At 35.6% G+C, this 15,526-nt stretch overlaps 1 protein-coding gene across 1 annotated transcript; it reads left to right on the plus strand.

The window, feature by feature from the left end:
- The first annotated feature begins 1,119 nt into the window (after positions 1-1,119).
- On the plus strand, positions 1,120-14,498 carry LOC149774040 (uncharacterized). Its single transcript, XM_089945875.1, has 6 exons — positions 1,120-1,206; positions 2,779-3,099; positions 3,878-4,223; positions 5,052-5,234; positions 7,521-7,798; positions 10,200-14,498. Exons 2-6 carry the CDS (start codon positions 2,801-2,803, stop codon positions 10,684-10,686), a joined length of 1,593 nt encoding a protein of 530 aa, XP_089802001.1. The 5' UTR covers positions 1,120-1,206; positions 2,779-2,800; the 3' UTR covers positions 10,687-14,498.
- Positions 14,499-15,526: the final 1,028 nt, after the last annotated feature.

Below are 15,526 nucleotides of genomic sequence, written 5' to 3' on the forward strand. Positions count from 1 at the left end.
TAAAATTTAAATAAAAGAAGAAAAAAAAAAAAAAATCCGTAAAGTAATGGAACAAAAATGTTGTATATAAATCGTATTGTTCAGAAAGTCCATAGCTATAATGCTTCGTAATTAAGATCACCCAGAAACATATTTCTGTCTCGCAGTTAGGAAGTTGATAGAATTGGCGTTAAAGTAATAGCTTAAGCTTACAATAAATACAGACAAGGTATGTACTGTGCTCGAGATTTGCATTTTTTGGTAATATATTAAACCATCTCATGTAATACATATTCCAGCATAGAAGACTGTATTTTATATCAGAAGTTCATATTCTGAGAGCAAAATTAGCAAAACTGTTACACATTATTCAAATGTTTCAAGTACTGGCGATAGTGGATTATTAATGGCAAGCCCATATCATTTATATCTAAAAAAAATAGAGAAAGCAAGAACTAAAAATAAAAAGAAAAATGTACATTTGGCGGGAATTATACTGGGCACGTCTAAATCATGTTTGAAAGGCGTTATATTTTCTCACACAATTGGCTGAAAATAATGTCAAATCTCTTTTATTTATGTTCCACTGGTACAAATATAGTGCTTTTCAAATTCGTATTATTTTCTAATAGTATAAAATCTTACATTCATGACGAAAGTGAATGGTAATTAATGAAACTGCCATTGTCTTTTCGAAAAGAAATATTCCAGAGGCAAGTGAATGTCATTTTCGTATTTCTTTTCACAATTATCGGTGAGATTCAAGTTAAAACAATGTTGTTGACACTTACTTCAGGTTTTGATCGAAACCTGAAACTAGCATATACAATGTTGTGTTAAAGAGAGACAATAAAACAGATCCAAGTGTGGGTATTTAATCATTTTTTTTTTTAAAAATGTTCGCCTTCAGTGCGCTATTAAAACAATACAAAATCACCATTTGATACTTGTTGTGACCATTGGGTGAGAACGGTTTACTGCACAATGAAAGGAGTAGTAGTCTTCAATAAGAAGTCGGTGATTCTGAACGACAAAATTGAATTCATACACAAAAGAGTTACCGATTCGGAAAAAGGAATACTAGTTGCCAATAATTCTCGTTCAGTAATATCAATAGGCAAATATCGGCCACTGTTGTTCAGAAAAGTTCGTTAATATGGAAGCTAGTAAAGATGTAGAAGTACTCTTGGATTAAAATGACGCATGGTTAACGGGATTCACAAACAGGTAAGACATAAGATGCAAGATGTAATTACCCTGTCCTATTCATATATAAGTATAAGGAATGCGTTTGATATGCATACTTAATAGAGCACAATACACACACACACACACACACACACACACACACACACATATATATATATATATATATATATATATATATATATATATATATATATATATATATATATATATATATATAATACGTTGATAGTAAAATGTATAATGTGCACGAGTGAATCCTTCCAGAGTCTTTGGGAATGAATATGACGAGAAAATAATAAAAAAATCAGAAAAATACATTAATTTTATTTTATTTTTGATTAAGAAGAAGAAGAAGAAAAAAACGAAAATTAAATCTGCATCGCTTTCTAAAGTGTACACTAATTGTGATAATACATTATGGATGTAGTACAGCGCGTAAAAATGCAAAGTATGATATAGTGAACGCAACATTTGCATGAAAAAATTGTAAATATTATAAGTTACATATCTGCACTGAAAATAATTGCATACCAAAATACCGTATATACTAGCACATTGATCGAATCCCAGTGCAAGAAACATAAGCCCTTTTGTTGCCGTTGCATACAGTACGTATATGTCCTTTGTCAGCACTAATCATCAGGCGACAACACAGGGTTGTGTTGTTTGCAGTTTAATTAGAACTTCACGCCATTATATACAGCACCTAAAGATTCGAGTATTATCGATGTTAATGGCACAATGAATTTACACTTAGTTCGTTTTTCACAAAAATGTTTAATTATGTAAATGCTTTATATTATATAGCTAATACTAGGGTACACAGTTATCATCTTATTAAGAGATGTACTTTCTCCACGAGCGATATAATCTTATACACTAACAGTATGTGTGTGTGTGTGTGTGTGTGTGTGTGTGTGTGTGTGAGAGAGATTTGGATTTTTAACGTAGGTTTAAAAAAAATTCAGTCACATCGCTACGACGTCTGCAGTGTGGCAGTTTATAGTGATGTCTGGCACTGGGGCATCATGCCGAAGACATGTAACATTATGTCCCACCCAGTCACATTATCCTGACACCATGCCGACCGGTCCTAACACTAGCCTCTTAATGCTGAGCGCCAAGCGAGGCAGCTGCTAGTACAATTTTTGCAACTATGACTCGGACGGTATGTATGTATGTATGTATGTATTGTTTACACGAGGATAACAAAATGCCAGCTAGAAACTTTGTAGAAAGTTGACTTCATTTATGGGTGGCTTTCTTTTGTAAGCTGCTCACTGCTGTAAGCAGATTTAAAATGTACGCTCATTTATAGTAATATGTGCGTGCAATTGTACAATTACATGTATTTATTAAAGAAAGATATATACTTTGGAATGTCATCATCTTCATCGATAATGCTACAAATAAACAGATGCACATGACCCCATGAACAGAGATTAAGAGGGATGGTTTCAAATCTTTCTCTCTCTCTCTGTCTGTCCCTCTATGTATGTATGTATGTATGTATGTATGTATGTATGTATGTATGTATGTATGTATGTATGTGTGTATGTATGTATAATCACATTTAATTTGACATTGCAGGAGAGAAGATTATGGTATAAAAATGTCGAAGGCTAAGCTAGTGCGACCAGCTGTTCGAAATTCGCCTCGGACTATCACGACTCGAGGGGCGAAACTACCTCAAGAAAGGAAGTCGGAACCTGAAACGACTTCTGACTCTGAGGAAGAGTCTGACACAAACTCCTCTGACGAGGAAACAGACACCTCACACGAGGAGGAAATGGAGCTTGAAAACAATGAAATAGAAAAGAAAAAGGACACTATCCCCGAATCCAAGCAAGAATCAGCAAAGAAAAATGAACAGAAAAAGCAGGAAGTAGCTGAGACCCCTCCCGCATTAGAGTAATTATTTATACTTTATATTTTGTTAATTTTTCTGTTTTTTTTTTTAAAGACAACGTATTCACACTAACGTAGCAGCATTAAATTTTCATGAATATTAATGAAAATTAGATTCGGCGCTACATCCTAGTTTGCTGGATTTTCGGCATAAAATGCATAAAACAGTAGCAATTCGGAAAACTCAACGAACAACGTGTACATTCTATGACAGGTGTACCATGGAAGAATACTGCTAGGTAAAGTCATTCATATACGCTCTGGAAGACTACTCCTAATCTATAAGCAAATCGATCCTTTCTTTTGACAAAGCTGGTTGAATAAAACTCAACGGCTGTTGCGTTTCGTCTAGCTAGTAATACCCACTAAGATTTGACATTATTAAGACAATTACAACAAAAGTATTATCATTATTATTATCATTATTATTATTATTATTATTATTATTATTATTAAAGAACAGAACAAATTATTATTATTTTCAAAATAAAGAAATAGAGGGTGGAGTGGGGTTTGAGTAATGCAAAATAACCAGATGTATTCTGAACAGGAAGGAGTTGAGAAGGTGGGTAAAGCTAAACCAAAAGGAATACCAAGCCTAATTTTTAATTAAAGATTTGATTAGTGATTTTAAAAACTTCAAATAAAAGCAATCTTTACATTTATATAGTTGTGTTAAGCATTTGTGTGACTTGTGACTTAAATTATTTTCTCATCTTCTTATGTTTTACACAATTAGAAGAGCGTGCTCATTCATGTTTGTTTGCATAATATATTTCAGCAAAGTACAGAAAGTTCAGGGAGCATTGGTAGATTACAATTTACATGACAACCCACATATTCTGGCAGTTCTACCCCCAAACACATCAGCCTTGCGAGCCTTACCGATGTCAGCAACTGAAAGAAACGATATATTGCCTACAGTGAGAGCTGCAGATGAAGGTCTGTCTCGGCTGGAATATCAGTCAGATATATATGTAATTCAGGGGAGTTTTCATTTTAGTAAACACGTGGTTGTTAGAGTTCAACTGACGAGAGAAATGCACGCGCAAGCTAAGTTTTTGGATTTCTTCGCGGCAGTGAGAGACCATAACCAGAGATGGAAGGAATATCAAGGAAAATACGATGTAATACACTTATTTATAATTCTGAAGATTCTAATTTTAAGAATATTGCTAGACCTTCTCCTTCTCCATCTTTTTCTTCTACAACTACTGCTACTTCTGCTATTATGCAAATGATCTTTAATCTCTTTTTTGCCTCGTTCTTTTACTTATTTTTTCTTTTTTTCTTCTGCTACTACTCAACAACAACAAAAACAACAAGTACTACTACTACTACTATTACTGCTGCAACTGTCCTCTTTTTTGAGTCACATATACCTCCTCTTTCTACCTCGATTTTATCTTCTTTTATATTGCATCTTTACTTTCAGTACACCTCATTTTATTACTGTTGCAACTGAACTTAGGTACTTCCATCGCATTCTAACTACAATTACTATAAATACATAACCATAATATTTTTTACTACAGCCAGCACTAATGTTGTTTCTACATTATCACCATCCCAACTTTTACCGCAGATGATGATGATGATGATGATGATGATGATGATGATGTTGATATTTTAATCGAAAATGCAAACGTAGGACTAAGGAGACTATGCTATCTACCTCTCTTAAATGATCACTATTGGCACCATTGCAATGTCCCTTTGTTGTAGGGCGAACATGATTTATTTCCTATCTGTTAATTCTATTGTCATCCTATCTGCTTACTTGCCATAATCCAAATAAAGAGATGATGATGATGATTATATTCGTGTAAATTTGTTTTATGCTGCATTTTCTGATTCAGCACTGTTTCGTGGCGGATTGATTGAATTGCATGTGTATATCTTATCAAGATATTTATGTAAGACGTTGCATTTATTTCTTAATCGCTCGTTTTTAGGCTGGCTACGTAGAATTTCGTATCAGGTCGATGGAATGCTTTTACATTATCTCCCGTCTGAAACCGACAAAAATCGAACTAGAACCTGAAATGCAGTGTGAATTCCTTTCTGACGTTGATGAACGGATTGGTGTCCGCTTTCCAAAACAGGCAGTGAGCAGAACAACTCAACTGTCTCTCAAGGTAATACTACTACTACTACTACTATTATTACTACTACATCTACTACTAGTATTGTTACAACAGATGTTTCTGCTGATACAACTATTTCTACAGTTGCTGATGATTCTACTGCTACTGTTGTCCCTCCTAGCATTACTGCTTTTTTTAGTTATTCAGACGAATTCCCCAAAGAGTCATGCATTAGAACAATTACCTGGTAGAGAAGGTAATACAGCATTTCACATTTCGTATCGGTATTCTTCATTGCATGAACTATGTTATTCACATAGACAAGCATGCGTACATCCTCATACATGCAGTGATTATTACATTCTCTCTCTCTCTCTCTCTCTCTCTCTCTCTCTCTCTCAAAGGCTCAGGGAATAATTACATATTTTTGGGGCGCATATTTGGATAGAAAGAAATAAAAAATGAAGCGAAATCGGACAAACATTTTTTCTTTCTATTCCCGTGTGTGTGATCGTGTTTTTGAGTGTTTAAAGACGACGGAAAGAAACTCTATCACATATTCCTACATGTGTATATATGTGATTTCCAATGAATCTTTGTCTATCCTAAGGCGACTGCTGTCTGTAAAAACACGACCTTATGTGCTACGATCATAGTGTTCGAAAACCAACAAAACTCTCTTATTTTCATCATCACTTGAGCTGCACAGTGACGAAGATAAACATCAACCGCAACACATTTACACCCTAATACGTGCAGCACTTGATGTTAAGGTCCCCGCAAGCTGGACGTTTTGCGTTTATCGACCTGTCCTTTTATACAGACTTTGTAGTCTGTTTTTTTGTATTTGTTAGTTTTAAAAATTTCATCTTTTCATTCTTATTTATGAAAGAACATTCAATTCTAGATCAAAGTTAAATCGAGGAATATATATACATTATTTTGTCTATCTCGTGTAATCTTAGACATAAGAATGAACTATGTTTTCTGATTTGTTCACATTCGTATTATTGCGCGAGCTGTCTTTAATATACACTTCGGACTCTGAGTATAGCCATTACCTCGGCCGCTGGTCTGTAAATGACGACAAGTCTTTAAATGTGATTTAAAGCTTAAAATGAACTTTTAAATTTAACCTAACAATTTAAACTCTATATTAAGGGTGAAGATGCTTTTAATAGTTGAGTTTCTGTTTTGAAGCTGCATCAGTATTCAGAATAAGCCATTTTGACTTTGACCTTCATATTTTGTTCAGGAATGTGAGAAATAGAATCCACCAGTATGCATTAGTGTTGGCTAGGGAGATTCTACACGCGGAAATTTTTTTTAACCGTCAGGTGGAAAACCCACTAATGCATATGAAGAATTCTATAAATATTTCATCACGTCATTGATGTCCTTCATCTCATGATCTGTGATCATAGTAAACACAAACTGACAAAACCCACTGGTGTAATTTTCCTGTCCTGCACTGGTGCATTTGAAGGTTTTACTAATCTATGGAGCCAACCAAAAAAACCTCCCTCCACCAAAAACAAACAACAACAATATACCTGTATTGTCATCGTGGTCGCTGAGGCTGTCTTGCGCTGAATCTGCTAACTTAGTTCTAGCTCACAACGTAAATTAATTTTAGCGCAAACCACAACAAAGTGAATTTTAAAAATCATACAGACATGTACAATGGTTCAACAAACGAAACGTGTAAGAATATATAAATAGCAAGGGACACAATTGATAATTCTGTGAGTCAATTTTTACAAGTTACGTCCCTTTGTACTGTGTGTTACGGTTTTCGGCGAAGAACAACATAGAAAAGAAATCAGCGAATAGTCTTGTTGCTGTTGGTTCTTCGTTCGTTTTTAACGGTGCATTGAACACATTATTGGCTATATCACGCAAAGGAAAGGGGAGCTAAGTGTATTACCCAAGAACACGCAGGTAGGCTGATCAGGTATCGTACAAAAACCATTGTGTCACGAGTCTGACACTCTACCGAGTTAGCGTGGCTCTGGAGGAGAAAGTAGATACCGAATTGAAGATAAAGGAAAATTAACATACGAGGGACCATTACTGAAGAAAAAGTGATAACAATAAAAACTGATGAAATAATATGCAATTATGGATCCGTGGTGTAATATTGTTGGTATTATTGTGTTTTTGTTAATGCTGATGTTAGAGGTGGTGGTGATGATGATGATAATGATATTTCCTCTCCTTGCCAATTATAATTAACTTTTTTCAAAAGTTAATCAGGTCCATACGGATGTGATCTTAGGTTTTGAGCAAACAATTAGTCTTCGTCTCGTTCTGTTTCTAAATATTCTTTTCTTGCAGATCATACCTGTTGATGACGAGATGGCCAACATCGTTCAAACACGGCCAGGGGAATTTATGATTCTCGCTATTTCTCCATGCGTAGTGGTGGAGCACCAACCCAACTTGATGCTGCAGAAGCCAGCCACCCTTCGTCTGCCTATTGACTACATGCCTAAAACCTCCGACTTCAAGGTCATGCTCCTAACCGTGCTAGGAGACAAATTTGAGGTAGACAAACAGGAACTCGTAAGAAATGAAGATGGCACCTTCACCTGCCATGTCCGGGGATTTAGCAAGTAAGCACAGAGAAACTGATGTATAATGGACAATTAAGTAACTATACATGCATGTCTTTTGTAGACTTATGTCATTGAAATAAATGTTAAACATCGTCAGTGATGATAGTTGTTGTTGTTGTTGTTGTTGTTGTTGTAGGATTTAACGCAATTTTTTAGCACAAGATAGGCTAGTGGCTAGTACAGCTGGTGGAGGAAGAATCCTGGAAAACTCCGGGAAGAGCCATCGACTCACGAGAAGCTACCGGCAAGCTTTCTCACGTACCTACGTTAACCGAGACCGAGATTCGAACCCACGCAGACAGAGGTGAGATGGCAGTGATCCAGAACATTGAGCGCTTTAGACCACTCGGTCATTCGGGACACGTCAGTGATAACAGGACAATGGGCTTATGAACAGTGTTCATGTGTCCTTTATATGCGGTGTCCTGAATGGTAGGTTTAATTTCATACCTGACCTGATAGTTGGCAGATCATGGGTTCAGATCACAAAGTAGATATGACTATGTTGTAGTTATTAAGGCACCTAAAGTCGCTTGCTGAAGTCAAACTCGCTGAAAATGGGTACCAGCAACGTTTTGGAAATATGGGTGGGGAGAGAAAAAACCTGCATTGAAGTGGCGTGTCAGTCAGTAAATGAGGCTATCAGCACTCAGTGGCTTCGCGACATTTACTCCGGACAATTCTTGCCTCAAGGACCGTCACTGACCTGATACAAACCCTATGTTAAAGGTTAACGTCATGAGACCTATGTATCTGGTTGGTCATATACAGTTCCTGCTGAGGAAAGGTTATATCGAGGCATGTTCTCACTACTCCTTCAGATTATATTCCTGCCGTATTTTTGGCCACCTAATTCACAATAAGCGTTTAATAACACTGACTGGATCCTGTCTTCGTTCGGGTTCCACAATAAAGGTCGAGGTTGCAGCCATATGTGAAATTCGTGAGGGAACAAAGTAAATATATTTTAATACAAGTAATGAAAACTGAGATCACGTGCATAGAACTAATAGCCACTATTTTCATCACGTACTGTCGTCAGGACTGATTTAACTAAGTGTTTTCAGCTATAATAATAATAATAATAATAATAATAATGAGGACTTTGTATAGCGCCTAATCTTTAGAAGCTCTAAGCGCTTTACAACATTAGACAACACCTGTAAGATAAAAAACATATATAATGATATGATTACAAAAACAAACACCATGAAATCAGTAAACATAAAAAACACGCTGAGAATAATTAAGGTAGGAAACATTATTAGGTCTTTACGTTTGTTCTTGCAGTCGAAATAAGTGAGTTTTGAGAGCACTCTTGAATTGGATCACTGTGTCTTTGTGTCTAAGTTCAGTGGGCAATTCATTCCACGTTGCTGGGCCCTGGTATGCAAAAGAACGCTGTCCATATGACTTTGTTTTCATAGTGGGAATAATGAGTATACGATTGTTAGAAGAGGAGCGTAAGTATCTTGCTGGTGTATACACATGGGTGACGTCGGATTGGTATGTTGGACTGGTGTCCGACAGTGAAACGTAGCACAGAGAGCAAATTTTGTGTTTCATTCTGGATCCATTGGATAATGATAATGATGTCTAACATATTTTAAAAGTAGTACAATTTTCAACGTCCATACATTTTTAAACTTGAAAAGAAGCAACTAATAAATCAAAGTATTTAAAACACCGATCATGTTGGTAACTTTCTGAAACTGCATGATGCAAATGCCATGATAATTTGTCATCAAAAGATTGTATCTCTTGGCAAATTATTAGAAGTAAGCGAGAACATTGCTGAGTTCTTGCAACTGAAGGACTGACTCGTGCATTTTAACTCTAGTGTGTTAATGATACAGTGATCAATACGCTTCTTCTTTAAAGGATTCTGAAAGAAATAGTGGCATACATACATACATGTATGCATGCATGCATATATATATATATATATATATATATATATATATATATATATATATATATATATATATATATATATATATATGGGGTAGGGTATGGTGGGGTGGAGGCGGGGATGCTGAGGCACTTCAAGCACATTAATGTCTATATCATCTGGAAGATATTGGAGCTACATGCCTTTCCCCTGGACACACCAAGGCAGCCAACTCCGGCTTGTTTGGATGGGAATTGAATCCACGAATCTTGAATTACTAGTCCAACGCTCTACCAAAAGAGTTACTCGTGTTCCAAATATAAAGATATTAAAAACAATTATGTGCTCTGTTGAAGATATTCTTTCAGACAAATAAAGTCTTTTGAGATATACACACTTAACCCTCGATAGAGCTCGTTGTATATGTATATAGGTTTATATAAAAATTATCTGTCTATCTATCCACACACCAAAATTAAGTTTAATTTGTTTCTGATCTTTCCACAGTAAAATTCTGGCCTGCATTAAAAAGAACTGCAGTGTGTGCTTCCAACCAAATGATCAACGAGTTGTGCGTGAGATAGCTCTTCTCCAGGGAGAAATGAAACGTTGCCGGATTATGTCTTTCAAGGATCCCATGGACCCTAGTAGCATATGGATGGAAGTGATTCTCAAGGAAAACCTAGAGGAGACGATCACTAAACTTACAGCAGCGGGATACAAAGAGATAATTGGAAGCAATTCCGGCGATGTTGACTTAAGAGCAAACCAAATTATACGGGTAAAATTGCAAGGTAGCATTTGTCGCCCGGCTGATGTACCCAAAAAGAGATACATTTTCCACTTTCTGCCCAACAGCAGGGACCTTCATTTGAAATGCCCATACGAAATAAGGTCAGGAGAAAAAGAGGGACAACGTGCACAAGCATTATTAATCTCAAAATCGGAGAGCTTTAAGCGACGTATTATTCATTCATATTTTTTCAGACCATAATCATATTCAATTTTGTGTATTAAACAAGGAAAACGTTTTCTGCAAACTGCTTAAGGGTATATTTGAATCTACTGATGCACAGTTTAGTATATGATACACTCATGAAACGTGGTTGACCTGTAGCCTACTGTTGAGTGAACGATGTAGTCATGTAACTTGGTACGCTTGTACAATCGAGTGGATGATACGGTCATTTTAACGTGGTTAGTTTGTACACTTGGGTAAGCGATTCAGTCATGTAACGTGGTTGGTTTGTAACAGAAGACTAAATCGTTGACAATTCCTAACTATTTAGGACATTTATCCTACATCTACCTCCTGCTCTTTGAAAACGGGGAAAATACTGATGATAGATACTGACATTTTAAAACTTGTGTAAATAAATATGACATATACATATATCCATATGATACGGATGCCCGCACAACTATGGTATAATTCAAGAAAGCTTGGTTCAGTATGCGAAGTCTGTGGTCAAACAAGGGTCATAACTCTGTAACATTTGTCAAAATATTTGAAAATAAAATACAACTTATCTCTTTACTCAAAAAGCCTCATCCAGTGTGATTCGAATAAACTAATGCCTTCAGAAGTTATTGGATGAAAGCTAATTTAGCTACGGATGTGACATACGTGTCTTCCACAAAATATGGCGGGAGTATTCAGATCATAAGCGTTTGTCAACAATTAATACGCAGAGAGAGAGAGAGAGAGAGAGAGAGAGAGAGCGCATAACTTTAGATATTCTCCTTCGTTTATGTGCCTTATGACTGAGTGCTAATCATAACATATTTGTTTATGTACACTCGTGGGCAGTGGCGTAACTATCCCACCATGAGCTCCACATCAAACTTTTTGTATCGCCCCCCCCCCCCTTACGTAACGGGTGTACTTGCTACCACGGTAGTTACGCCACTGTTTGTGGGTACAATTGTTTTTTTGCTAACTATATAATCGACACCAATGTTGTAAAGTTGTAAATAATGAGTTTAATTTATGTTGAGTAATGTATACATCTGAGTTTTCCTTTTTCAGTTGCAAAATTACCTCATATTCTTTGGCAGATTATGTCATCAGTGTTTATAGATCATGCTGATATTTTTCAAGACAAATATATTTTTAACCGAACATTCTAGTTTGTACGGGAAACGGAACGTTATGTTTTGTTTAATCAGGCTTCACATATGTTACTTCGAGTGGTATTTGCTCTTTTACTGAAACTTGTTAAATGTAACGTCAAGTGTTTTTCTCAGGTATACTTTTATACATTATAATATTAAATGCTCATGGTTAGGTATTTATTGATGTGTAGATTTCACCTAATCACTCACAAAGTGCTAACTCTGTAAGTGATTATGTAAAAATTTACACATCGATAAATACCCAACCATGGTCATATTTAATCCGTATAATTCCAATTTACGTCCTTTTTGTCAACAGATCAGCAAATTTCATCAACAAAACCTTCACTTTTAGGTAGATCGAAGTTTCCTTTCATTAACTTCTTAACTGTGACAGAGTACATAGCCCGACCTTCGCTAGCGAAGAATTGTTGATTCTTTATACAGTAATATAGGGTAGAATGTCATAGCGGATCAAACCAGTATATTTTGTTATGATCATTATTTTCATATACAAAACTGGTTGATGCTCTTTAAACCAGGCTATTCCTTATTTTTCTAACATTATGCTTGCATATGGCATGTTTTGTTATAGCATTCCTTGTTACTTTCCACGCACTGCAATCCTTCAGAAGGAAAATCGTGTCCATTTTCAGTGAGATCTCCTGCTCGACATATGACCCTGACCTTTAATACAAACCTGTATCGAAGCAAAATGCAATAATTTCTCAATATTGGCTTGCAAAGCTTGTCATATGCTTTCTTTGGCAAAAGGGGTGAGTGTTGAAATGCAGGAATGACTACAATTATACGATTTTAATTAGGGGTTGTACATTCTGGTCGGAAATCACAAAGGTGTGTGGGTTGGTTTGTTGTAATTATTATGGTGTAAAACGTTGCTATAGGTAAAGTTTCACAGAAAATTACCTGGAATCTTGGAACCAAAAGTAGTTCGTAGAATTTACCGATGTATAAAAAAATTCTTGATATGTATCACGTGACCGTTTATATATGATCAGATTGTATAAAATTCGGTCGATTCATAATAACTGGAATTATAATCACATGTTATATAACTTTTGATACGCTTGCCAGAAGGCGGAGGGTATCATGCCATAGCGTTGAATTTACGTCCTTCCACCTATTTCGTTTGCGCACAATTACTTGAGTTGTCCACAATCTACTGCTACCAAACATTCCAAATAGCATGCATTTGGGGGTAAGACAATATTATATTGATTTGGAGGTCAAAAGGGGAAAATGCCCGCGACTAAAAGAGCAATGGTGTCCTTCCAATATCCTTACTTCTACATACAGACCTTTATCAAACTCTGTGCATAGATTGCCATCGGGATAAATAAGAACCGTACCGACTGTGTGGTCAAACGGTCATACGCCAAAGTCACTATGACTAAAAGAATAAAAATAGTTTGCATAAATCAACTTTAGTTCTACATCACAGACGTGATCCAAACTTTGTGGATGGCTTTCAATAGGGGCAATGTATACACCTTCTAGTTTAGGGGTCAGACGGTAAACATGGGTTAAAACTGATATGTGGATTCTGCACAAAAAGTTCCCGCCCATATACAGTTACTTACATTTGTGGGTGACCAACTGTTTGGATAGAAATGAAACCTGCTTGTTTTGGTATTGAGAGGTCAAGACTCAATGTGACTTAAACAAGAAAACTGTTTCTTTGAGTAATTTAAATTCCATCCGATGTATCCTGACCAAAGTTAGTGCGGGGCAAGCTATTCCACCCTAGCCCAACATTATTTGGGAAATTTTCTCACCTTGTTTAATGTAAAGGTGTATTTACTATTGTACTCAGGTCCTTAGAGAAGCAAGAGGCTTTAAACATTGCATAAAACATGTTGAGTCAACAAAGGTATAACACGCAGATGCTTTGAAGTACATGTAGCTCTCTTTGTGGGGAGTTCTGTGTCACCTGAATAAATATACTATGCGTATCAAACCGTGATTTAATTCAGTTACATGTGAACTAATACCAATTGAGATGCGGTGCTTGCGTAGTAGTCGACATAAAATCTAAATGGGGTTCACAAATTAGAGATGGCTTCCGGTTATAAATAAGTTGGGCTGGTATTCTCGTCACGTGGTGTTTGGTATAACTGACAGTCATATCTGAATAAGAGTGTGTAACGTATTATTTTCAATAAATGCTAATTCGCTTAGATTAGGAAACTAAAACAGCAAAAGGCACTTTCTAAAATTTGTGATGCAAAGTTTATGTACCTAAAGTTCGAGGTAGTTATCTGAATATTTGCTTTAGTGTGGGAAGATAGAACTTTTTCTACACCGTGAAAGAATAGGTCTTTTTTGTGAACCCGCTATTGAAAATGAATCCATTTTCTATGTGAATGTTGACTTTTTGAATGGCATCATATACTTTCTTTTCAGAACGTCGCTTGTACAGAGTAGAGAGGATATTTTTTATATATACACTGCAGTGTAGAAGTAACTACTTTTTCTTGTCTTGATTATACGCATTTAAACATATACAGTAGCTCGAAGTATTGTAATATACATTCTGATGAATAATATGCCTCATTATTTGTTTACGTATACAGTTTTTACATATCACTCGTTTATTATTTGTATATGTTACATGTATTATATATTTGTGCCAGTGCTCCACGTTACCTCAATAAAGTCATAAAAGGATCATTGTTTCCTAGCTTTGAAGAGTACATGGTTTTAAATTAACTTAATCCTTCGAGTGATTTCGAACGAGCTGAGTAGACCCAAATCTGCCAGTCTTTACTGCGCCTTCTTCGCTGATATATATTGAATCCGACATTTAATCTTTTTCACCAGAGTTTTTTTTTTCCGTTCTGACAATATCAATTGCCTTAAATAATAAATATATTATAATATGATAAAAATCGTGATTAAAGTTCGTGTGAAGACTTGGGATTAAAAAGTTGCATCGATAAAGTTATTTATGTCAGATCTATTTTCTCATGCTTTACTTGATGTCGGGTTTGCCCAACATATTAGTTTTTACAAGTAATCAAATAAATAACATATTATGTTTTACAGTTAGTACAATAACGCATCCAAAATGTTTGTATCATGTATTACTACTACCGAAATAAGTATTTTGATAAATGAAAGAACAGTTCAAACCTTAGGGTCTATTATACTTAGTTGATGAACGATAACTTTTATATATTTAACAACCTTAATCCATTTGGTATCGAAGTACGCTAAAATTGTAAATCTGATGTCAGAACCAACAGGCCCTATTTTCCAGTTATAATTTTATATTTAATATAGACATACTTATATTTTGTCTCCGTCTCCCATTACGATTTATGATTTTGTACATATGCTAAGTTCTTCTATTCATCATTATTTCATCACTGTATTCCTACTGGAATATTTATACACTTACAAGTTAACGTAGGTAACAGTTACCCATAAAGTCTATAACGATATCACATTGTATTTCTGCTTCCGTCATAATCATGTTGATGCGGTTATAAAACTTTCTTGCATGTGGTACCAACTGTACGAGTTTTCTGTCCTATATTAAACAGTGCAAATACTTAATATGCAAAACGATCTGTTAAAAAATTCCATTCAAAGTAACCCATGCAACAAGTAATTCTATGCAACAAGCTAAACTCCTTCCTATTCACCCATTTCATGCATCATAACCTCAGCTACAACTTTACTGCATGCAATAACGC

The sequence above is a fragment of the Sinohyriopsis cumingii genome, unplaced genomic scaffold (genome assembly GCF_028554795.1).
Source record: "Sinohyriopsis cumingii isolate HCF-2022 unplaced genomic scaffold, ASM2855479v2 utg000441l, whole genome shotgun sequence".
Classification (NCBI taxonomy): Eukaryota; Metazoa; Mollusca; class Bivalvia; order Unionida; family Unionidae; genus Sinohyriopsis; species Sinohyriopsis cumingii.

Coding starts and splice junctions, on each gene's coding strand:
- LOC149774040 (XM_089945875.1), top strand. CDS start 2,801: ATGTCGAAGGCTAAGCTAGTGCGACCAGCTGTTCGAAATTCGCCTCGG. Junction 4,224..5,051: donor AATATCAAGGAAAATACGAT/GTAATACACTTA, acceptor GCTCGTTTTTAG/GCTGGCTACGTAGAATTTCG. Junction 7,799..10,199: donor CATGTCCGGGGATTTAGCAA/GTAAGCACAGAG, acceptor ATCTTTCCACAG/TAAAATTCTGGCCTGCATTA.